The sequence below is a fragment of the Hyperoodon ampullatus genome (assembly GCF_949752795.1).
Source record: "Hyperoodon ampullatus genome assembly, chromosome: 4".
NCBI classification, from domain to species: Eukaryota; Metazoa; Chordata; class Mammalia; order Artiodactyla; family Ziphiidae; genus Hyperoodon; species Hyperoodon ampullatus.
The window spans coordinates 23,933,253-23,957,814 of record NC_136917.1 but is presented as its reverse complement, the minus strand read 5'-3'; the positions used below and the strand labels follow the sequence as shown (position 1 = coordinate 23,957,814).

Sequence of the window (24,562 nt, the reverse complement as noted above, 5' to 3'; positions counted from 1 at the left end):
CAGGATGGGAGTCTAGGAAAGTGACAGACCACAGCCTGTGCTCCTGTGTCCCCGGGGTAGGAAGTAGAGTGACCTGGGCACCCCCAGGAGCAGACAGAGGGAGGGGTGCGGGAGTAACCCCCGTGAAAGGCTGGAGTTTGGGTTGGAGGAACATGGGAGTTGCAGCTAGGGCTGGTGCCCACGGGGAGAAGGGGCTGTGGAGCGGGTGCTGTCAGGCCCTGGGGGCAATGGGCAGAAGCATGGTCTCCCCTCCAGGGCCTCTCTCTCAACACAGCTGCAGCCTGCCCGTTTCCAGCTCACAGCCCCTCTGTCCTCCTGCCCCGGCCCCTGGGCCAGTGTGTCTGAGGAAGCCCCCGCTCCCTGACCCCAGTCCTTCTCTGTCCGGCCAGTGAACGGTGGGTGGTCGACGTGGACCGAGTGGTCCGTCTGCAGCGCCAGCTGTGGGCGCGGCTGGCAGAAAAGGAGCCGGAGCTGCACCAACCCGGCGCCTCTCAACGGGGGCGCCTTCTGTGAGGGGCAGAATGTCCAGAAAACAGCCTGCGCCACCCTGTGCCCAGGTACCAGCGGCTGCCGCCTCCCGCATCGCTCTTCACCACGCCATCTCCGTGCCCTGGCTCCATCGTGCCCACCAGCCTGCTCCCCATGGCTCCATCCCACCCGCCCGCACGCAGGGCCAGGCTCACAGTCTGAGGCCAGGATGGGATTCAGTGTGATCGGAGGCAGGGCTCAGTCTGTGTCCAGGCTCAGCCTCAGCAGAGGGGCTGAGTCACACGGTCTAAGGTGCAGTCAGGACAGGTACAGTCAGTGTGGGGCAGGCCCCAGCCTGGTGCTGAAGAACCACCTGCGCCTTGGATCAGAGGGTCATTGTGCGACCAGGTGCCCTCACTGCCCCAGGGTCAGGATGGCCCCCGGTGTGGGTAGAACCAAGCAGGCCCAGCGTCATCGTGCCTCTTGTCATTAGCATGCATCATCCAGGCCCGCTGGACACCAGAGGGCTTGCGGCCTGGCAGGCTTGGCCCTGGCCCTGACATTGCACCAGGTCCGGACTCCCAGCAGGGCCACACTGGCAGACGGCCTGGACTGGCTCCCTGGGCTGACCACGCCACCTCTTCTCTGTCCATGTCTGTCTCGCATCTAGTGGATGGCAGCTGGAGCCCGTGGAGCAAATGGTCGGCCTGTGGGCTCGACTGCACCCACTGGCGGAGCCGTGAGTGCTCTGACCCAGCACCCCGCAACGGAGGTGAGGAGTGCCGAGGCACTGACCTGGACACCCGCAATTGTACCAGTGACCTCTGCGTGCACAGTGAGTCCTCTCCACCTGGGAATCCTCTTGAGTTTGCCAGGATTGGCCCGGCCATGCCCCGGGGAGGTGGTGGATGAGGGATCAGTCCCCTGCCACAGGCTGCACCCCCTATTCAAAGCTCAGGACCTTGGGGAACCCCATCCCTAACACACCCAACATGTGCCCACATACACCCCAATACCTCCCATACCTGCCCTGAGACATGCATACATTTGGAGATTTCACTGTGCACACCTGGCCTCTGGGATCATCTCCCAACCCCCTTCTTGTCTTCTCCTGCAGTTTTACCTCCGCCCCGTCCCCCAAGTGCACACACAAGTCCTGTGGGGACACCAGACTTGTGAGGCCTGTTAATTACAAGGCCATAACTAACAATTAAAGATCTCTGTTGGATTTTGTCTCTAGAACACACCCTCCCCCATTCTTTCAATTAAAAATCTGTGTCAATTCCTTTCTGATGGACATTTCTTTCATTATGCAAAGCCCTTCTAAAATCAATATAGTTTCCTCCAGGCAGTCAATCACTCTCTCCTCAGCCCTGCCCCAGGCCTGTGGGAGGCAGACAAGGAGAAGAGCCCTAGCACCCCTGCTCCTGGCCCAGGGACTGGCCAGGAACCAGAATGGCAGACCCCACCCCACCCCCAGAAAGCAGATCCCCTGCTTTGGGGATCCTAGGAGCTCACCCTCAGTCTCAGCTGCCCTGGGCCCCAGAAGACCAGGTTCAGCCTAGCAGCCTGGTTCCAGGCCACCCAGGAAAGTGGCTCTTCCCCTCCTCCATTCTCCATCAGCAGCAACTTCAGCATGAATTGAGCTCATGAGGGTTGCAATTTGCTCAGAGAGACACAGCAAGGTGGTGGCAGATGCAGGACTGGAATGCATGTGTGCCGATTCCATGCTCCCTGATGCCAGCGTCTGCTGCTCCACTGGTGCTGATGCCCAAGAAGTGGAGGCCTCATCCTCCTGGGGTGTAGACCGCTGACCTCTCCTTGCCGGCCTCCTGCACCCTACCCCTCCCAAGCCTGCACTCTCTCCCACAGCTGCTTCCGGTCCAGAGGACGTGGCCCTCTACGTGGGCCTCGTAGCCGTGGCCGTGTGCCTCCTCCTGCTGCTGCTCGTCCTCATTCTCGTGTACTGCCGCAAGAAGGAGGGGCTGGACTCGGATGTGGCCGACTCATCCATTCTCACCTCAGGCTTCCAGCCCGTCAGCATCAAGCCCAGCAAAGCAGGTGGGGTGCCCCCGTCCCCAGCACTTGTGCCGGGCCCCCATGCCAAGGGCCGCCCAGACAGGGCTGACCCCCTTGCTACTCTCTAAGTCTGTCTGATCCTTGCAGACAATCCCCATCTGCTCACCATCCAGCCAGACCTCAGCACCACCACCACCACCTACCAGGGCAGTCTGTGTCCCCGGCAAGATGGGCCCAGCCCCAAGTTCCAGCTCACCAACGGGCACCTGCTCAGCCCGCTGGGTGGCGGCCGCCACACGCTGCACCACAGCTCACCCACCTCCGAGGCTGAGGACTTCGTCTCCCGCCTCTCCACCCAGAATTACTTCCGCTCCCTGCCCCGCGGCTCCAGCAACATGGCCTATGGGACCTTCAACTTCCTTGGGGGCCGGCTGATGATCCCTAATACAGGTGAGAAGGACCCCAGAGTGCCCCAGGGAGCTCTAAGAGACAAGACTAGCATGTGTCCCTCCTGGAGGAGGACGGGACAGCCTTGATGTTCCTCCTACGCCTCTCAGCCTCACCCCAAGGGCTGAGCCAGCCCAGCAAGGAAAGAGGATAGAGTTTTGGAGAGGATCAAGTCTTGGCTGGCAGTGGGGCTGGCACTGAGGCTGAGGCCAGAGCTATCTCCCTTCTGTTGCCCAAGGACACAGGACTACTGTCCATTCATTTACACAGCCAACCAGCCTGTGTGTGCCGGGCCCTAGGCCCCAGGGATCTGGGGAACTCGTGGAGAGACAACAGAGGAAAAACACGTGGACAGGGGCTCCTCCACCTACCACCTCACTGAAACCCCTGGGACAGGGTCTCGGAGGCGCCTTCCTAGAGCACCCACAGACCCTTTCCATGGTCACCTCCTGGGAAAGCGCCACAGCCTCCGGCGTGGCTCCCCTCTACCACCCTGAAATTCTCTAGTTCCTCGGTTTAGGTGACCCCACATGGCCCTGACTTCCTTGTTCCTCTCCAGCTGCTCCTGCTGCCTGCTCCCTAAATGGAGGTGTTCCTCAGAGCACGCTCCCCCCCGCCCGACCCTGGCGCCCTCTTCCCAAGTGATCTCACCCACTCCATGGCTCTAATCGCCATGTCTGTGCAGATCACTCCCATTCCTCCATCCCCAGCCACAGTTCTCCTGGGTGACAGAATCGTACACCCAGCTGCCTCCTGGACAGCTCCATCTGGATGTCTCACAACACCTCAGATTCCTCATGCCTAAAACAGCACCGTCTCCCACCCTCCCCCAGAACCTCCTCCTTCCCAGTTTTCTCTTCCTCAGGCATGGCACAGTCAAGTTGCTCAAGACAGAAACTAGGGGTCACCTTGGCCTCCTGCCCTTCTTCACTTTCCCCCCTCACCTTCACACCAGGTTCATTCACACACTGATTCCCATCATTCTTTCTCCTCAAATGCTCCTGCATCCTCCTGCTTGTCTTTCCTGCTGCCTCTCCTGGGCTAGGCCACCACACCTACCTCTCATCTGATTCACAGCTCCAAGCATTTACTCACTAGAGCCACACTTGATCATGTCCCTTTCTGGGACTTCCACTTTTCCCTTCAAAGCCCACATGACAAAACCACAAGGACTCATCCCCGGTGGCCAGCTGCAGTGGCCTCCCCTCCCATGCACATTTCTCCTGCACCTGGCAGCCACGGTGGGCTCTCATGAACCCAAATACACTGGGCTGCCCTTTGTACACACCGTCTCTCTGCCCCCATCCACTAGCTTAACTGCTATTTCTCCTTCGGGTCTGGTAGCTCTCCCTCTATGCCTTATGTCCCCCTCACATGGCTGCTGGGATGATGAGGTGAGATGGTCCATGTCAAGCTCTTAGAAAAAGGCAGGCGCACAGTGGGTGCTCAGTGACCATCCACCCTTCACTCCCCTGGTGGGGCAAGTGGCCAGGTGGGCTGTGCTCCACGCTGCTCTCCCCCAACACCCAGCATCCTTTGCTGCCGTCCACTTATCTGTCTCCCCGCGGACTGAATGCTTCGTGAGAGCAGGGCTCATGGTTTTCCCCACCTTCCTGAGTACTCAGCATTAGCATTCACTGAATGAGTATTTGAGTGAGGGTACCCCCGCCACAGAGAGCATTCTCACGTGGATCACCGAGACTATCACCAACCCTGGCAGCCGGTACCAGGAGGCAGCACAGGATAGTGAAGGGAGCAGTAGCTGCAAATACACCACCACTAGCTTCCCTCTCTCTCTTGGGCTTCAGTTGCTGGGAAGTTGTGATATTCCAGCCACCCCACCTCAGAGCTGCCCACTCTGGAGAGCATGCATATGCTTTTGGACTTGGTGGGATAGCCACAGAATTTCTTACCCTCTCCCTGTCATGAGCCTCTGAGGCCCCTCCTGATGTAGGGGCTCCCTGTCCTAAAAGGGCAGGAACGTGGGGCAGGACCGCTCCTTGCCATCCCCAGAGTGACTCCCCAGCCCCTGGCCTCACCGTGGCCTGCCCCCTGCCTCTCCCCTGGAACCATCTCTCCCCCAGCAGATGCTTTCTGATGCTGCCCCTGCAAGACTCTGAGACAAAGGCGAATCAGCCAGACAGGACGTGTGTGCAATGGCACCCAGACTAGGGAGGGCTACCAAAGTGGGCAAGGTTGTTAAAAGCCCCAGCCCCACCTGCAGGGGGCCACTGCCCAACAGGGAGCAAAGTCACCAGAGGTGGGGTGCCCACCCAAAGATGGCCAAGCTGAGGGAGAGAGGAGGAACTTGAGCAGGCCAGGAGGGTGGAGCACTCAGAGGCACACTTAGGGTGGTGGCTCCAGAACAGCCAAGTACGCAGCACAGGCTAGGCCCACAGGCCAAGGGCCTTAAATATCCGGCCAAGGAGCTGGACTTTACCCTGGAGGCAGGGAAGGTTTTAAGTGGATGATGGGGCAGTTAGGTACAGTGTACCTGGGGGTTCCAGAGTTTTCTGTGCCCAAGCTAACTAGGCACGCATTTCTCACCTGAGTTCCCTCAGCCACTCTTGGGGTCTCCCTGACTCAGCTTCATGCCCGTGCAGGTGGTTGGCCAGCCTGGCAGTCCCAGTGGCACTTCTGTTCCCAGGCCAGGCTGGCGCCAGTCAGTCCTCAGAGGGAGGCTCAGGGAGAGACTGGCGGAGTGAGGTGTTTGGTGTCTTTGCAGCCCTGGTAAGCCCCGGCTGTCCCCCTGCTCTGTCACAGGCATCAGCCTCCTCATCCCCCCAGACGCCATACCCCGAGGAAAGATCTACGAGATCTACCTCACACTGCACAAGCCGGAGGATGTGAGGTGTGGGCATGGGCCCTGCTGCTGGGACTGGGCGGGTCCTGTCCTTGCCTGCTGTCACTGTGACGCCCCTGCCCACCCCACTGTTGGGCCTGGTCTGGCCTGGCCCTAGGGAGGGCAGGGGAAGAGGGGTTCCTAAGCTCCACCCAGCTCCACAGCCCCTAACCCCAGGGTCCCAGGGTGGCCCACTGACGCCTTTCCCTTCCCACCCATGTTTCCCCACTTGAGGTTGCCCCTAGCCGGCTGTCAGACCCTGCTGAGTCCCATCATTAGCTGTGGGCCCCCCGGAGTCCTGCTCACCCGGCCAGTCATCCTTGCCATGGACCACTGTGGGGAGCCCAGCCCCGAGAGCTGGAGCCTGCACCTCAAAAAGCAGTCCTGCGAAGGCAGCTGGGAGGTGAGCCCCAAGCCTCCTCCCCACCCCCCCACCCCACCCCACCCCACCCCACCCCACCCCACCCCGGAGCTCAGAGTGGTGTCTGGCTTCCTGCCTGGCCCTTGAGCCACGCCCCACCTCCCCACCCCCAGTCTCCGGCCACTCCTCAGAGCTGTGGTTGGCTGCAAGCTGACCCACCAGGCCCTGCCTGCAGGACGTGCTGCACCTCGGCGAGGAGCCGCCCTCCCACCTCTACTACTGCCAGCTGGAGGCCGGCGCCTGCTATGTCTTCACGGAGCAGTTAGGCCGATTCGCCCTGGTGGGAGAGGCTCTCAGTGTGGCCGCGGCCAAGCGCCTCAAGCTGCTTCTGTTTGCCCCTGTGGCCTGCACCTCCCTCGAGTACAACATTCGAGTCTACTGCCTGCATGACACCCACGATGCACTCAAGGTACCTTCCAGCCCCACCCTGCCACAGGGAGGCCGGCTCTGACGGCTGACCACCCCTGGCCCTAGGGAGGGGGCAGTAGAGAGGGGCGCTCCCAGCCCCCAGGCCTGGCTCACACCTGGGGCACTGCAGGAGGTGGTGCAGCTGGAGAAGCAGCTGGGAGGACAGCTGATCCAGGAGCCTCGCATCCTGCATTTCAAGGACAGTTACCACAACCTGCGCCTGTCCATCCATGACGTGCCCAGCTCCCTGTGGAAGAGCAAGCTCCTCGTCAGCTACCAGGTGCGGGCGCTCAAGGTGCTTGTAGCTGGGCACACCTGAGCTGGGCACACCTGATGCCACGTCTCTGTCACCCCCCACCCCCAGGAGATCCCCTTTTATCACATCTGGAATGGCACACAGCAGTACCTGCACTGTACCTTCACTTTGGAGCGTGTCAGCCCCAGCACCAGCGACCTGGCCTGCAAGGTGTGGGTATGGCAGGTGGAGGGCGACGGGCAGAGCTTCAACATCAACTTCAACATCACCAAGGTGGGCAGCACTGCCATAATGTGCTCCCCCACTGGGCCTACACTGCCACCAAGCCCACCTCCTAGAAACCGCTTGGCAGCTCCCTCCAAGTCTCCCAGGGAGGGAGGTGCAGATGCACGTGTAGACAGATGCAGATGCTGTTGGACTTGGGGAGGAGGAGATGGGAGCAGCAGGGAGGGGAGGGGGAGATGGAGCTGGCCTGGGGGACTCAGAGGACTTCCCTGAGGAGGGACTTTTACTGGGCCTGGAAGGATGAGTAAGAGTTAGACAGGCAGCAATGAGGGAACTGAGTGTGGAGGACAGAGGCAGTGAGAGGACAGCGGTGAGTTCTGAGAGATCAGCAGAGTTCTGCTGGTCAGCAGAGGGTGGCGGAGGTGACCTAGGGAGGAGTGATGGGGTGGGGAGGAGAATGAGGTCAGAAGGCTCCTCTGCTCACTGGCTGTGTGACTGTGGGCAGGTCACTGCACCTCAGTGCTCCAGTGAGCAGGGCCCTGGCCCACCGGGAAGCAACAGTGCCCACGCTGTCCCCATGCCCTGAGGTGGTCCAGGAATCCCCCCAGCGTGAGGTAGCAGTGGGCTGGGCTGGGCAAGTTCTAACGGGTACCTCCACCCCTCCCCACTCCCAGGACACGAGATTCGCTGAGCTGCTGGCCCTGGAGAGTGAAGGGGGGGTCCCAGCCCTAGTGGGCCCCAGTGCCTTCAAGATCCCCTTCCTCATTCGGCAGAAGATCATTACCAGCCTGGATCCACCCTGTAGCCGGGGTGCCGACTGGCGGACTCTGGCCCAGAAACTCCACCTGGACAGGTGGGTTGGAGATGGGCAGGGAGGGGCTGTGAAGGCCACCTGCAGTCCAGCCTGGGTGGAGAGGATGGGGGGGCAGGTGGACAAGACACACTCTGGGGCCTGTGCCCCAGCCACCAGCAGCTGGGGCATCCCCTTGGCTGAGTGAGGGGAGGCCCTGTCCTTGGGTGGTCTAGGAGGGTAGAGGCAGCAGCCTGAGGGAAGCCAGGCCACTGACGGGCTCCCCTCCCTTCTGCAGCCATCTCAGCTTCTTTGCCTCCAAGCCCAGCCCCACAGCCATGATCCTCAACCTGTGGGAGGCACGGCACTTCCCCAACGGCAACCTCAGCCAGCTGGCTGCCGCAGTGGCCGGACTTGGCCAGCCAGATGCTGGCCTCTTCACAGTGTCAGAGGCCGAATGCTGAGGCCGGCGAGGCCCACAAAGCCTACACTCTCACCAGCTTTGGCACCCGCCAGGGACAGGCAGAAGCCACCACAGGGGAGAGCTGTGTGGATAGGCCCCCTCCTGGCAGACCCTGTCCCCTAACACTGGCCCTTCAAACCCTGCCCGCACTCCTTCCCCTCCATGGCCTGCCTGGCCGGGCTGGCACTGCCACCTGCTCCGACTCTGCCCAGGGCCTAGGGTGGACAGTGCCTGGAGCCCGGGCTGGGCCCAGCCCATCTGTGTGTGTGTATGTGCGTGTGATGCTACCTCTCCTCCTGCCCCAGCCAGGGGGCCGCATACACACGGGCATACATGCACACGATGGGCTCGGGACGTGGCCCCCGGAGCTCCTGCCTGAGCTGGACCTTATGCAAACATTTCTGTGCCTGCTGGGTAGGGGCACATCTGAGGGGCCTGGCCTGTGGGACTGAGGGCCACAGCTGAACAGGGGGCGGCCCCTGGATTCAGGCACGCAACTACCACACGGGCATGTGCCCATGCATGTCCCGTGTGCTCCTGTCACATGCATCCCCCCACACATGCATCTCATGCTGTACACCTGGAGGCTGCTCACGTCTCTCACGCCCGGTGTCAGTCCACATCTGCCTCTCACATGCTGCCCTTCTCCCACCCACCCAGGGACACCCAACGGCTCCTCCCCAATCCCCCCTGCCCCCAGCCACGAGGAGCCCTGCCCGACGGGGCGTGTGAATATGCAACGGGAGTCCCAGGCTGGACAATGGCGAGTGTGCGTGCCGTGGCGTGCCCGTTCCTGGGGCTGGCCGGTGCCCCCGTGCGGGGCTTGTCATGTGAAGCTTGTGCCCTGACTCTGTTTTAAGTGCATTCGTGCACTTACACTTGGCCTTATGTACACAGCCTTGCCCGGCCGCCAGGGCGCGTAGGGATTTTAGCGGACGTGAATGTAAATAAATTATATATATATATTGCTAACCCACGTGCTACTTCTCTCGGGGAGAGCTAGGGGTCCAGGCCAGTGGCCATGGAGGGGTCATACATGGCTGTTTTGGAAGTCCTGGGTGTCTGGACCTGGCTGGGGGACAGATGGGGTCCCAGCCCTGGTCCAGCAAAGCTGGTTGCTGGAGACTTCTTCAGACACAGGTCATCTGGGCAAGGCGGCAGGCAACAGCGGTGACCAGGGCTGCACCTTTGCCGGACCCGTCCTCTGATTGCAAGAAGGTGACCACACAGCGAGGGGCCAGATCCCGCACTGTGGCTGCCACCAGGCTGGAGAAGCTGTGAGGGGGAGAGGCTGAGGTGAGGCCAGGTCAGCTGGGCCCCACCTGGCCATGCCTCCCTGCCCAGCCTGGCACCCAGACTCACTGAGGGTGCAACTTGTAGAGGGTTCCATCCACCCCCACGGACACAGTCAGCTCTTCCAGGCCCCGGTTCTCACGGATCTTCTCCACCACGGCAGCCACACCTGCCCCACAAAGCTGGGCGGCCCTCTGGGACACGGCCTGGCACACCTCCAGGACCATCAGGGCATCATCTGAGGTCAGGGACAGCCCCAGATCCTCCAGGATGGCTCGGACCTGCCTCAGGGCCAGGCTGTCACTGGGGACAGGAGGGAATAGAGCACAGAGAGGCAGGATCCTGCATGAGCACCCCCCTCTCATGGCTTTTCCGTCCTCTGGGTGCACCTCCCTCCAACCAGCATTCCACCCAACGATAGAGTCCTTTGGGAGGTGGAAGGAGATAATGCAGGCCTCAGCACCTTTCAATCTCAGAGAGAAACTTGGTCTTGAAGATGTCCCTGGTCTGAAGGCGCTGGGTCTGCTGGCCCCGGAAGAGAACTCCAAGGCTGGTCAAATGCAAGAGGGTGTGGCGGACGATCTCCCCCAGGTACATGCCACTGATCATCTTCTCAAACCTGCATGAAAGTGTGTGTGCACACAGGGCAGGAGGCCCCAGCCCCATGCCACCACCAGCCACCAGCCACATCACTAGTGCCAGCCACCACCAGTCACACCTGCCCAGCCCAACCCTCACCTCTGCTTGCCAGGGTTGATGGATGCCTGGTCCACACTTGCATCAAAACGGGTACTGAGCATGCTGAGAGAGCCATCGTCCCCAAAGGCACCCCACTCCATGTTGATGCACATGTGGCCTGAGTCCCCAGCCACACTTGCCACATTCCGGAGCTCCTCCATGTAGCAGGCATTGGTGCCAGTTCCTTCAGAGAGGCCAGATGGGGTGGAAGCCATTTACTGTTGCAGACAAGATCCCTCTGAGCCCTTCCCACCAAGATAGCAAAATCTGGGCTCATTTCCTACCTCTCCATCTCCCCATGCTCATTGGCCTGCCCAGGGCCTGGTTCTCCTTCCTTCCTTGCATCCCTTTTTCAGACCCTGCCACCATCAAGCCCCCCGGGACTCCACTACTTCCCCTACCAGCACCACCATCAGTGTACCTCCCATGCTACCCCAGGGTGCTCCCAAAATGCCCGTCATTCTCATCATTCCCCTGAGAGATGTGTGACAGCAGGGGCTGTCACATGGGTGAGAGGCCCAAGCCTTCTTGGACTGGCCTTCCAGGTCTTTAGTCAAACAGCAGGTGCTGGGCCAGGAACCGGGGACATAAAAATGAGACACAAGGAGCTCCACAGTGGCCAGAGGCTGGGCAATGAGCAGCCAACTCTGATACTTCCTGTGTGTGCCCAAATAGAAGTGCAAAGAAAAGCATCATGGAACGCCCAAGCACAGGTGAGTCTTCCTGCCTAGAAAGTCAGGAAAAGCTACAGAGAGGAAGTGAGATTTGGATTTGACCTTGAAGCCAAGAAGCTTGGACAGAAGGCATACCCTGGGTAAAGGCTTTTCTTTCTTCTCCGCAACACACGATCAGCTCTAAGCAGGTGTGTTGGACCCTGGAATTACTCCATCCAGTTGTTTATTCACACAGCAATCTGGGCCTGCCTCTCTCGAGCACCTCCCGGTGTCAGACACTATGTTCAAGAAGCTCCCAGTCTCCTTCGAGGCTGCCACATACCTCCTGCTCTAAGAAACGGATGTCCAAGAAGCTATGGGATCCCTCCTCCTCCATCTAGCCAAATTCCTTTTTTCAAGGCTTTCTTTTCAAGTCTCACTCATGTCAGGACCCCTTCCTTTCTGATCTTGGCTTGTTGCCCTGGCATTTAGAGTCAGATTCAGCTCTCTATGATGGCCATGTGCTCTTCTGGATTCAACCCTCACTAAACAGTCAGTTCCGAGAAGGCAGATATTTTTCCCTTCTTTATGTGTCTTCCTGTCCCTTCATCCAGCCCCCAGCTGGCCACAGGAGAGGTGCTTAATAAAAACTTAGAATCTTGGGGACTTCCCTGGTGGTCCAGTGGTTAAGACTCCACACTCCCAATGCAGGGGGCCCAGGTTCGATCCCTGATCAGGGAACTAGATCCTGCATGCCACAACTAAGATCCCTCATGCTGCAACTAAAAAGATCCCGCGTGCCACAACTAAAGATCCCACGTGCCACAGCTGAGACCCAGTGTAGCCAAATAAATAAATAAATATTAAAAATAATTTTAAAAAAGACTTAGAATCTTGGACTATTCAAAGAACCATCTCAACTCATTCTCTGCACACACACACCCCATCACTGGGGTCCCACCCAATTCCAAATATTCTGTAGGCCGTGAGCCAGGCATAATGCTACACTTTGTCCCCTCCCATTTCATCCTCATAACCCCTTAAGACAGGCATTATTATTATCTCCACCTTAGAGATGAGGAAACTGAGGCTCTGGTGATTTGCCCAAGGTCATACCGGTGGAAGTGGCAGAGCTAGTATTTCCACCCAAATCTGTATGACTCGAAAGCTCACATTCATTTAACAGATGGGCAAACTGAGGTTCAGAGAGCTTAAATGACTGTGAGTCAGTAGCTAAGCTGGGCTAGACACCGAAGCTCCAGACCCTCAGCCCAATATAGTGTTCCAGGGCCCCATTGAGTCAGGTAGGAATGATGCCACATCCCCAAGGCAAGGGGAATGTCCAAATCAACAGGAGGCAGTAAATTAGCAACAGGCAGTAGGGGCACAAAAGAGCAGGGCCCTCCTCACCTACGATGAGGCCGACCTCGCAATGGGGGTCCTCGTAGCCACAGGACATCATGGTCCCCACCGTGTCATTGACAATGGCAACCACATTCAGTTCCACTACCTGCACACAAAAGGATGCTGCTAGTTGCTGGGCAACGTGGTCGTCACAGCAACTAGCACTGGACCCAGAGGTCTCTACTACAGAGGGCCCCCCACATCAGGCAGCGGGAGACCCTTTGCTCCCTTCAAGGCCTGTTGCACCAAAGCACCCCTGCAGGCAGACTAGTTACCTGTCTGCGCCCGATGGCTTCCCGCAGCAGACACACAACATCTTGGCCCTCACAGTCAGATGCATTGAAACCCTTTGTCCAGTTCAGGAGGATGCCCTGGGGTGGGACAAAGAGGAAGCAGGAAGCTAGAGTTCCCTTGGAAGCTCACTTTGCCTCCCCAAAGCCTGCATCCCATCAGAATGCAGTATATGATTCCCTCCCCAGGGGGATTCTGTGCCTCCTCTGTCATACGATTAAGGGCCTTGCCTTCTGCCGCCTCCCAATTCCCCAGGAGGATTCCAGTGTCAAGAAACCTATTAATAACCATCCAACCTACGTCTTCTACTTTTAGTGCCAGAATGCTCAGATAGTTTGAGGTTCTGGCCATTTTAAGACATCTGCCCAGGGCTTCCCTGGTGGCGCAGTGGTTGAGAGTCCACCTGCCGATGCAGGGGACACGGGTTCGTGCCCCGGTCCGGGAAGATCCCACATGCCGCGGAGTGGCTGGGCCTGTGAGCCATGTCCGCTGAGCCTGTGCATCCGGAGCCTGTGCTCCGCAACGGGAGAGGCCACAGCAGTGACAGGCCCGCGTACCGCAAAAAAAAAAAAAAAAAGACATCTGCCCATAAGGAATGGCCCTTTGTAATTGGGTTAGGAATGAACAGATCTGGTAAAATGAGTGCTGTGTGTGAGAAAGGGAAGGACAGAGAAGGCTCAGAGATCCAAATGACAGCAGTATCTGCTCTTCCAGAAAGAGCTAGCAAGAGTCACTTGAAAGGAAGGAATTCTCAGAGTTGGGACGGAGCCGTGTCAATGGAAGATTCACATGCATGTTCCAGATACGAGAGTGAAGGATGAATGGAAAAGCCAGAAACCAGACACCTGGGCAGGACAGGAGGGGACAAGACAATTTACTGTGAGAAACTGACCTTAAATTGTGAACTTAGTAATGGGGGCCTAGCTGTTCTTTTCTTATTGTGCTTCCTCTGAGGGAGAGGGCAGGGGAACTATTCCACCCACCATTAGGAGAAAATGACTGCTCTGCCCAAAGTAGATGCATGGAGAGCAGGTCTGGGAATCTTTGGGGCAGGAGATTTTAGACATATTAACTGACATTTCCCCCAGTAATATTTCCTCTTATTCCTTTCCCCATAAAACCACAAGATAGAGTGCTCACTGTCTCAAAAACAGAAACCAGAGAGAGTGAGAGTGAATGAGAGGGAGAGCCAGATCATGAGTAACAGCAAAGTTTCCCCACTCCCAAATGAGAGAAAGACCCCTGGTTTGGGGAAGGTGAGGTGGGCAGGAGTTAGAGCCAGGTTCCGGATGGCTTCCTGAGAAAGATGTCCTAGGCCCTCCACCCTGGGCATGCCCCTGTGGGGAAGGGGAGGACACAGAAGGAATTTGGATAATCTGAGAACAGAGGCAGCCTCTGCCCTCCTTCCCCATGGAGGGGAAGGTAAGGTATCAAGGGAGTTGTCAAGACCCAAGAGAGCAAGATGCAGAGTCCAAATGGCTGGGGCCTGGACGTTTCCCCCACGTCCCAGCTTGTCTGCACATTCTATACAGCAAAGAAGGGGCCCCTACCTGGATAAGGGGATCCCTGAATTGATTACCATTAAGTTTTCACTCCTGAAAAGAATGTGGGCTCAACACAGAAATTAAATTCTGTTAATAGGACCGTGTTTCCTGCATGCCTGATTTTGCACAGAGCCCCACCTGCTTCTCACACCTTACAAGGAATAATCAAAAGGTGCCAGAATAACTCAGGCTGGAGGAAGCAGGTGAGCAAAGAGACACTGCTGGCTGTGTGATCCAAAGGAAAGCAGTGCACAGAGGCCCGCGTCTGAGAGGTCAGAGCGGGAGCAGAGGGTAGGCGAAAACCATAGGAAGACTGGCTGGAGTAGAATAGGCAGGGCTTCCCAGAGACCACAGGTGTGGAAGAACCTGGTGGGCACCTTCAGGGCCAGCAAGCTCCTCATCACAGGAGCTTTTCAGCAGAAGTTGGGGGTATTGAGGAGGAGATTCCTGGGAGCTTGGATCAGAGGTCTGGGAGGAGCCGTCTCCATGGCAGGCCTTAGGTGTGTGCATGAAAAGTCTAGCATTCCTGATGAAGGATGCGGAGGTGTGTGCTGAGTGGGTGTTGTGTCTAGACCTGTGCCTGCCCCTCTGCCAACCCCAACCAGGCCTTGAGAAGGATACCAGCAAAGCCGGGAATAGGAGAGAGGGCAAAGAAACCATGCAACCACAAGCCCCTTTGAGAGACAGAACAAACAATCTGCTCCCTGTAGATACCCTCGGCATTACAACAGTGCTGTGAGTGAGACAGCCAGTGTGTCCTCCGGTCAGTCCCAACCTTGGCCTGCACTGCTCCCAAGTGCCTAGACCTAATGCTGGCTCCACTCTCCTGCCCACTGGCAGTCTCCGGGGGTAACCATGTCCTTCTCCATCCCACGCCTTTTCATGGCCCTGGATTCCAGGTCATTTCACCGCATCCCATCCACCTGGGCACATCACATCTGGGGAAACTGAGGTTAGGTGCAGGCCCAGCCCTGCAGGGCCTCCACCCAGCCCTCTCCCTAGCCCAGGAAGCCCTCTCCAGGCCTCCTGCCCACTCCAAGAAGAGTATGTTGGTGGAAAGCCCCTGAGGATGGCTTCCCGCAGCCCTCCCTCCCTCACCTGGTCCAGGCCGAGCTGCCTACACGGGAAGGAGAAGGTGAAACCCAGGGGGAGGCTCTGCCCACTCAGGCCCTGCTTCTGCTGGAAGTCCACGATGCAGTCCACAATGTGGTCAAAGAGCTGAGGGGTGGAGCAAGTCAGGGAGCAGGCTACTTGGCCCTTCCCCGCCCCCTGACATCAGCTCCAGGTTGTGGGTACCTGCTGCCCAGAGCCCTGGGCCACGCACTCCGGGATGGAATAGACCTGGCTGGTGATTTGCACACCTCCAGTGGCCACACACACCAGGAGGACCCGGAAGTTGGTGCCTCCCAGGTCCAGGGCCAGGAAGTCCCCACGTTCTATGGGGCAGAGACCCTCAGTGCCAGGTCAAAGCTGGAAGCTCCAGCCCCACACATGCTGTGACCCCCAGGAGCCCATGTCCCAGCCCCACATTCAGGCCAAGTCCTTACCACTGCCATCAGGCGTGGCCCGGACGTAAGTGGGCAGCATGCGGAGGGAGGATGCTTCCCCTTGGAGTCCCTTGGCCATGGCCTCTCGCATCTGTGCCTGCACTGCTGCCAGCTGCTCACGGGTCAACCGGAATGGTGCCAGGGTCTCCTCCAGCAGGCACCGGTGGGCAGCCAGGCGGGCAGCCACAGCAGTCACCATTGCCACACCCTGGCCACCCCCGTCCATAGACGGTATGAAGGAGACATCACATTCGGGGGCCAGGAGCATCACTGTCTCCTGCAGAATGCTGAGGAACCTACACAGACACACATCAGGTGCACCCTGGCTTGGCACCTGGCCCTGACCCCCAGGGCTTGCGGAAGCCCCGGGCTCCCTCACTTCAAATCAGTTCAATTCTAAACCCATTTATGCACCAACCATACGCCCAGTGCCCCCAGTGACACCCTCCCTTGCACAACCAAGAGAAGCCTTTTTCTCTCCTCTGACCTCCTCTGGCCTCCCCAGCCCCTGTCTGTCTTCACTTTGCTTGGGTGCCATCCATACCCATCGGCTTGCACCAGTGGTACCAGAGTGCCCTCTGGGTGTGTATCACAAACACACACTTGTTCCTGCTACCTGCTAACACAGGATCATCTGTATTCCCAATACCTGGGGTGTCGCTCAAACACTCGGCCTCCAGTGGCCACAGCGATCTGAAGTGTCTGCTGCTCCCGGCTGTGCTGGAGACGGGAGAGGACGGCAGCCAGGGCAGCTGCACAGAGCTGGGCAGCCCGCGTGCACACAGCCGCGCATACGTGCTGCACGAACTTGGCATCTGAGGCCCTTGGGTTCAGGCCCAAGTCCTGTAGGATAGCGTGCACACGGGCTGCCCCAGCAGAGGGACTGGCGGGGACAGGGTGCTACTTTGGGGCTGAAGTAGCCCCAAAGCTCCCTGCCCCCACCAAAGCTCCATGGCTACCTCAGGGAAAGAGCATCCTCCCCATTCCCAAGTCAAGAACCCCTCTGTCGCAGCCCACTCGCCTCCCGCACTCACTCCTCCATCTCAGCCACGTGTTCCAGGAGGATGCTGCCTTGCCTTAGCAGGGCAGGGGAAGTGTAGCCGCCAAAGAGGACCCCGCACCGGGCCAGGTGAGCCAGCACCAGCCGCACCAGCTCACCCAGGTACAGGCCCCCAATCATCTTCTCAAACCTACAGGCAGGAAGGGTGGCTGGAGAGAGCCTTTCCTAAGCCCTCAGCCCACCTGGCCCCACCTCCAAGAACTCCCAAAGAGGGGTCATTTTCTTTGCGGTCCCTGCTGAAGGGTCCAGAAGCAAATGGCCTCCTAGGAGACAGTGGGTATTTACCCAGACCCCACTGCCCCCTCTGGCTTAGATTAGGTTCATGGGGGCTCCTGGAGGGTGGAAGGACTCAAGGAGGGTAGGAGACTCTTTGCTTGGCTACTCCCAACCCCCAACCCCTGCCAGGGCTGGTCAGAGTCAGGAATAAGGGAGGGCCAAGAGTTAAAAACTCTTCGTTCTAGAATCCATTCCTTCTTTGAGCCTAGCCAGGGCCCCCCAGGATGCAACCTGGAGAGCCTAGGAGCAAACGAGAGGGAGGGGCCTAAGGGCTGGAGTACAGGGACAACAGAGCGGGAGGGGAACAAATCAGTGATGGGGCTAGAGCAGAAGGTTAGGCCACCTCTGGGCACCCAGATTCAGGGACTCGTGGTCCAGGGTGCGGTCGAAGATGGTCAGCACTGGCCCCAGGGCCCCATCATCACTGAAGGAGCCCCACTCGACGCTGATGCAGACTCGGCCCCGGTCCTCGTCTAGCACTGCCACATGCCGTGCCTCTTCCATGTAACACGCATTGGTGCCAGTGTCTGGCAGGGACACCCCATCAGGGCCTGTCCACCAGGCCTCCAGGCCCTCCATCCACCATCACAAATGCCCGTGGCTCACCTACAACCAGCCCAACTTCACATGGCCCAACCCCTGGCTCGCAGCCCATCATGGTGCCCACTGTGTCATTCACCACGGCAACTACATCGATGCTGTAGGTCTGGACAACAGAGAGGACAGAGGTCAGGGAACCTGGGGGATGGGCAGGGCTGGGGCCCTGGCTTTAATGGAGACACACAGAGTCCCTGAAATGCATGTCCGCATGCCCCACACATTTGCGTCACATATGCTCTAGGCCTTCCCACGCTATAGAGGATTTTCCTCCCATCCCACCCCTGCCCCTTGGCTCCTCTGTCCCCAGCTCAGGCCCTGGAGGTCTCAGGGGCTCTCAGCCATCACTTCCAGAACACCAGTGCTCCCCACAGGACCAGGACAAGGGTGAGCAAACATGTCACCTTGAAGGCTGTGCTGTAGACACCTCGCTTGCTCACCCTGGTCCTGGCCTGGCTCCCCAAGCCTGCTCCTCTCAGCCCTGACTTCCAGCTACTCACACAGCACCGTGGTGGTTAGTCCACACAGATCCAGAGTGGCCTTTCTCAGGCATCCAGACTTTTGAATATGCCCTTCTCTGAAATTCGACCTTCCTCTCCAGCCCCAGCTTATGCACCTGGCGAACTTCTCCTTCAAGTCTCTGCTCAAGTCGTAGTACACCCTTCCCTGTGCTCCCACAGTCATCGGAACCACATTCTCAACAGGGACAATCTTTTATTGGAATGCTTTCCCCACTAGACTTGTGAGGTCCCTGAGGACAAGGTCAAGTCTTTTCATCTTTGTTTCCCCCTACAGTCCTGAACGTTTATTTGACCTTTCTTAGCTTCAGTCTCCTTACCTATAAAATGAGAATGGTAGCAGCATTTACCTGAAGGTTACATGGATAAAGGGTATAAACAGGAAAGGAAAGCAGGCCCTCCCAGAAGCACAGGCACAGCCTACATGTGCTGGGCCCAGGCCCGGGCCCAGGCCCAGGCCCAGGCCCAGGCCACATGGGCATCCCTCCCTGCTACCCTGCCTCTACTCACTCCCTGCCTCTGGATGGCGTCTCGTAGCAACTGGACCACATCCTGGCCTTCCACACCACTGCACCTAAAACCTTTGGTCCAGGAAATGAGGGTGCTCTGGAGGCAGAAAATTCAGGTCAATCCTCCAACGACCTTCATGGGGCTGCAGCCCCTCCACCCACTGTCCCTGTAGCCACTCACCTTGTCCAACCCTGTCTGGTGACAAGGGAAGGAGAAGCTGAACCCAAGCTGCAGATCCTGATTGCCCACGGGGAGCGCATCCAGGAACTCAGATAGGCAGCGGGCGGCAAAGTCAAAGAGCTGTGGGGTGGGGTGGGGGCTTAGCTTTGCCCACTGGAGCCCCAGCTGCCCCCCGGGCCCAGAGCCTGTGCAGTGAGTGCTCACCTGCTGACCAGGACCCAGCATCACCTCTTGGGGGATCACAAACTCCTGGCTTCGGGGCTCCATCTTGTGCCCCTCAATGCCCATCAGGGTCACCCACAGAACACGCAGTGAGGCCCCTGTGGCTCCCAGCTCCAGCACCACGAAGTCTCCTTGCTCTGTGGGAAAGCAGGTCACAGAAAGGCACGCAGCTGGTGAGACCAAGCCCTCTTCTTCCCAGAAACATTCCCAAGGCCTGTGAAGTCTCATCGAGGGACCTTAGAGATGGGGACCTTAGAGAGGGAGAAAGGGGTAAGGAACTCCCCCCTCCCCCAGATCAGAACCCTCTTACCAGTCCTGGCCACCCATGTTAGTCTATACCACCCACCAGTGCCATGTGGGGTAGACTCCACATATGTGGGCAGCATCCGGACAGCAGGGGCAGGGCTGGCCTGCCCCTTAAGGGCCTGCTCCATGGAGTCCAGGAGGCTGGTTTGGATCTGCCGCAGCTGTGCCCCTGTCACCTTGAACTGCTGCAGGCATTCCTGTACCTGAGGAAAAACAGGCCGACATCTGGGCAGGAGCCCTGTTGGCCTAGCGAAGTTCCCCCACTCCAACCAGGACAGAGGCCAGCCTGGCCCAGTTCATACCTCCCTTCCCTAGCCCAGACCAGCACCCCTCCCTCAGCTTCCCCAGGGGCTGGCCTGAGCCCTGCTTGAGCCCACTGTGAGCCTTGCTGAGCTCCCCAGCACCTGCCCAGCCCCACTCCTCGCCTCTTCACACACTATGGCTTTCTTGCTGCTCACAGCCTACACCTGCTCCTGCACCCTCAGAAAGCTCCTTTCTGGTGGGAAGACCCACCCATTTCCTCCTGCTCCATTCCCTTGTGGATCCTTTCAGCTCCCTCCAACTCCCTCTACTTCTTTGAATTCAGGGCTGGCAAGACCTCTCCCCTGTCACCCCACCAGTGATTTCCTCTGGTTCCCCAGGACCCAGAGCCGAGCTGCTCAGTGAATTGTTGTTAGATGAGCAAATGAATGAACAAATATGTGGATGAACTTCAGGTTCAAGGGCTTCCCTCTTCCGATACACTCCACTCTGGAGCCCGAGCAAGCCCAGCCAGGAGAGTTTGGGGGCCACACCGTGGAGGACAGTCCTCCCACAGTCGGCCATCCTTCACACAGACATTGACTGAGCCCCTAATATGTACCCAGCACTATTCTAAGCACCATACACTGCACAGCCAGCTGAGTCTGTTCTTGTGGAACTCAATTCCAGTGTAGGGGGCAGAAAATAAGCACAGAAACATGTAACATGGTTCTGATAGTACTGGTAGAAAAGAAAGGCAGAAATAGAAGTTCAGGAGTGACCAGGGAAGGAAGAGGTATTTTTGGATATTGGTCAGGGAAGGTCTCCCTGGGGAGGTGACCTAAATGAAGGAAGGGAATGAGCCATTTGAAGATATGGGGGAAAAGCACAAAGGGTTTTTCTTCAGAGCAAGGGGATGGATTTTGGGGAAGGCTGGCCAGGCGCAGATCAGAGTGAAGGGAGTGGTGGGCAGACAGGGAAAGCAGAGGATGGGACACCAGGTTCTTTTCCAGCAGAAGCTTGAGTTGAGGGAGCTTAAGAAAAGCTCCAGTATCTCACTTCTCTGTGGAAACCTCCCTGGGACAACCCTCTGACCTGTCCTTCAAAGAGGCCTCAGCAGCCTTCCTGGGTTTGTCAGAAGGTCCCAGCCCCCGACTCCATTCTCCCAGGCTTAGCCTTTCCCAGGTCCCCACTGCCTGTCTCATAGGAATTCCATTCCTATGACCCACTGCCCCACACTGGGCCCATATCTGTAAAGTACCACTCAGGCACCTGGATAAGGAGGCAGGGAGAGCCAGGGAGGAGAGGCTGCCAACTGAGGGAGATGGGGGCAACTCAGTCCCACCCCTGCTTTAAGAAGAGAATGGGAAGCAGATCCCTAAGGAGGCAAATGATCCTAACTGGAGTCCACATGTTCAGTTCCATATTCACATTACTGCTTCCAGTAGCCATGCATGCTAGGAGGAGCTATTCCTGAATCACAAATGAGGAAACTGAGGCTCAGAGAGGTATAGTCATCTGCCTAATCCAAGCAGCTATTAAAGGGCAGAGTGGGACTTGAACCCAGATCTGACTGCAGAGATGTTTCCACATAAATGTGAAGCCTTATAAAAACTAATAAAAACACCTGAAAAGAACCCAAAGCTGATGAAGTTTGCAGCAAAGGAACCCCCACAGGACGTGGGATGGAAAACTTACATCTGAGTCCTTGCCCTGCCACTTCCTGGCTATGTGGCCCTGGGCAAGTTAAACTTCTCTCTGACATGGTAAGACTTAACAAGAGAATAACAATACTCAAAAGCATCCAGGAGCCATGTCTTGTTCATGGCTGTATCTCAGGGCCACAAGGAGTGGCTGGCTCTCAGGATTTGTTGACTAAGTGGTTGTGGTGGCATAAGAAAGGGGATAATGTATGTGAAAGTGTAAAGTGCTGTTCAGATGTGAGGGGTGTTTTATTATTGCTTAATGACAACAGCAGAGTTATGGAGAAGTCAATGGCTTGGGTAGATCGCTATTTTTCTTCCTTTTCCTCCCGGCTGCAGTGAGAGGTGCAAGAGGAGTGACTATGAGATGGCAGAAGCCTCAAGAAACACAAGAGGACTTCCCTGGCTGATGCTGGTGGGTGCACAGCAGCCAGGAGAAGCTACTGGAGTCTCCCCTCAACCTCCCCCAAGAAGAGTGGGGAGAGACCTCAGCCAGGGGAGTGAGGAGCAAAGCATTAGAGAGAGGGTGGATTCAATGCGGCCTCAATGCTGGATCCTTTGACCAACTTGCTGTGTCAGTCAGTCAGGGCCCACCTCATCTCTCTGAGCAGGTTTTCTCCTCTGTCAAGCAGGAACAAAAATAGCACCCACTTCTCAGCGTTGTTTTGAGGACTGAGAAGACAGTAGATGAGAAGGGGTGAGACAGTGGCTGGCCTATAGAACATGGGTTCCCTTTCCTCAGAGCACAAGGTAAAACCAGCCTGGGGAGCCTGACTGCATGTCCCCTCTGGTGACAAAAAGAGTCCTGGCAGAAGGCACCAGGAAGGGACTCAGATGGGACTGGGCTCCAACCACACATGGTTCTTAGATCATCATGGGAAGGGGAGCTGAGGTTGAAGCCTGCAGTGCTGAGTGGGGGCCCAAGGCCACAGGAAATTTGGCATCCATGTGAAGTTCCCCCAAAGCTGAAGAGAATTGTCTTTAAACTGCAGGTGTGTGCAATAGAGCCAGCAGGGTGGGTGTGGGGCCAGCGCCAGAGTCTCTAGAGAGTGGCATAAAGTGAAAGAGGTGATGGTGGCAGGCCCTAGAGCAAGCCCTGGCAGGGCAGACACCACGGCACAGTCATTGCACCCTTCTGTGGCCCAGCTAGGGATCGTGCACAGAAGAAATGTTTACAGGGTCTGGGGAAGACGTTGGACAAGGGTAAAGTGGGAGCATGAAATGCAGTGAGGGGTGACACCCCTCTAGTTTGGGCAACAAGCCAAATCAAGCAGGTTTCAGAATGGGCTGGAAAGCTAAAGAAACTGCAGGGAACGATTCAAGAACCCTTTCATGGATGCCTCCTCTGTGCAGGTCCTGTATCTCCATTAGCTCACTTAATCCTCCAGGGGTGGGAGGATTAGACTTTATTTTCCTCCATTTCACTGTTGACGAAACAGAGACGAAGAGATGTGAATTGACTTACCCAAGTGTTTCCTGCTAGAGGGTGTGGTAGGCAAGGGCTTCTAAATCTTGGTCAAAATGACAGAAAAAAGAGAAACTCACTCTGAGCTAACCTGAGGCACAATAACCTTGCTGCATAACCTCCAAGTTGAGTTCAGCACTGAAATCCTCTCTGTGTGCCTGACTTCAGTGGCCACGTTGAGGGGTGAAAGATGTGCAGGAATGACTTGAGAAGTGGGAAAAGGAAGGGCTTTAAGAACACAGCTTTCTATAAGAAAAACGCTGGAGGGTCCTTTCTAGATTTTGGAGATGAAACACCTCTCAGCTCAAGCTCCTGTCATGCCTTAAACTCAAGGTACGTTGCCTCTCTAAGCCCCCTTCCTCGGCTATAAAATGAGGAGATAACCCCCACCTTGCAGTGGTGTGGAGCCTTGAAGGAGAAAGCTACTAGATCAGATATGAAAGGCTCAGTAAACAGGAAAGGGCTGCATGGGTGTGAGCCAGTGGCCGCATGGCATCTTCTGATGCTCCTGCTCTTGACAGCCTTGAATAGGCACGAGACAGGAACCCAGCCCTTAACTTACCAGCTCAGAGCTGTTTGAGGGGCAGGGCAAGCCTTCTTGGGGGCAGCTGGGGGCTCCTTCCCGTTGCTGCAACCCTAGAGACCCAATGGAGTCCATGTGGTTCCACGGTGGGGGGTGACCTCCTATGGGAGAAAAGGGTTCCCGGGTGAACCACGTACTCCACAGGTTGTGATGAACCTCGGAGGCTGTGATGCAGACCCTTAACTTTCTTCCTTCTGAAGGCGACCAGGAAGGAAGATGTGGGCAGAGCTCAGAATCTCTGACCATCAAAATCCTTTAGTAAACAACCAGAAAGCCCTCATTTTCCAGAGCATGTACAACAAAAGAGCACTGGGAAGGCTGATTTCTAATCCCAATGCCATTCATTCATTCTGTCATTCATTCACATTTATCAGTCCCTAATGCCTAATGTGCCACATGCTAGGGTACAGACGAAGCAGACCTAGGCCACACCCTCAGGGACCTCACAGCTTTACCAATAATCACAGTATGACTGACACAGGCAGTGACAGAGATGGACTTGCTGCTGTACTTGGGAGTTCAGGGATGTGCTAAAGGTTTGGAGCAAAGGGTGTGAGGTAAGGAGGGGCCAAAGACCTGCTGGAGAAGCAAGCAGGCTGGCTTGGCACCTTCATGCCAAGTTAAGGTGTGTAAACTTCATGCTGAAGAGAGAAGTGGACAGGGGTGGATCTGTGCTTCAGAAAGGGGTTCCACTAATGCCATGACTTTGGGCAAATCATTTATGATTTCTTTGCATTTCAGTTTCTTCATCTGTAAAAAAACAGGAGAAGATAATACCTACCTTCACAAGGTTGTCATCAGAATTAAATAGAGTATCGCTTCTCGGCCTTTTGGCCAAGATCAAGTGCAGAATTAAATAGAGTAACAACAGGGAAAATGCTTTGGGAACTGTAATGTGCAACATAAACGTCAGGGTGGGTTTTGGAAGGTGGGGTGATGCTGAGCTGAAAGAGCCCTGTGCTCATAGTTGAGGATGCAGCTCCTCACAAAGCAGCCACACCAGGTCTCTCCATCTCAAGGCCTACTTTATTTTCATCTACATATAAATAAAATGGGGACCAGGAAGTTTCCAAAGGAGCCTTCAATGATTCAG

The 24,562-nt window shown here is 57.0% G+C and overlaps 2 protein-coding genes across 5 annotated transcripts in view; one reads left to right on the top strand and one right to left on the bottom strand.

The window, feature by feature from the left end:
• Positions 1-8,340, top strand: part of UNC5A (unc-5 netrin receptor A) — a gene marked incomplete at both ends in the record, with an annotated part of 62,273 nt that extends 53,933 nt beyond the window's left edge. Inside the window, 11 exons of one of the 2 annotated variants that reach the window (XM_079702519.1) lie at positions 390-557; positions 1,139-1,303; positions 2,341-2,529; positions 2,635-2,937; positions 5,698-5,785; positions 6,011-6,179; positions 6,373-6,606; positions 6,736-6,885; positions 6,970-7,134; positions 7,761-7,939; positions 8,175-8,340. In XM_079702519.1, coding sequence (XP_079558645.1) covers positions 390-557; positions 1,139-1,303; positions 2,341-2,529; positions 2,635-2,937; positions 5,698-5,785; positions 6,011-6,179; positions 6,373-6,606; positions 6,736-6,885; positions 6,970-7,134; positions 7,761-7,939; positions 8,175-8,340 — 1,976 coding nt within the window. The remainder of the gene's footprint in view (positions 1-389; positions 558-1,138; positions 1,304-2,340; positions 2,530-2,634; positions 2,938-5,697; positions 5,786-6,010; positions 6,180-6,372; positions 6,607-6,735; positions 6,886-6,969; positions 7,135-7,760; positions 7,940-8,174) is intronic. The other variant, XM_079702520.1, reaches the window with a different exon arrangement.
• Positions 8,341-9,355: 1,015 nt separating this feature from the next.
• HK3 (hexokinase 3) lies at positions 9,356-23,562 on the bottom strand. 3 transcript variants are annotated; one of them, XM_079702525.1, is made up of 18 exons: positions 23,449-23,562; positions 19,519-19,681; positions 19,155-19,309; positions 18,951-19,070; positions 18,771-18,866; positions 17,752-17,851; positions 17,489-17,672; positions 16,844-16,999; positions 16,459-16,692; positions 15,810-16,105; positions 15,559-15,698; positions 15,361-15,480; positions 12,703-12,798; positions 12,434-12,533; positions 10,371-10,554; positions 10,096-10,251; positions 9,702-9,935; positions 9,356-9,614 (listed from the first exon to the last, which is right to left on the bottom strand). In XM_079702525.1, exons 1-18 carry the CDS (start codon positions 23,542-23,544, stop codon positions 9,470-9,472), a joined length of 2,775 nt encoding a protein of 924 aa, XP_079558651.1. In that variant the 5' UTR covers positions 23,545-23,562; the 3' UTR covers positions 9,356-9,469. The 3 variants fall into 3 exon arrangements, with proteins under 3 accessions (XP_079558651.1, XP_079558650.1, XP_079558652.1); XM_079702524.1 differs by having other exon boundaries at positions 19,519-19,696; positions 23,449-23,559; XM_079702526.1 differs by lacking the exon at positions 23,449-23,562 and having other exon boundaries at positions 15,810-15,970; positions 19,519-19,621.
• Positions 23,563-24,562: the final 1,000 nt, after the last annotated feature.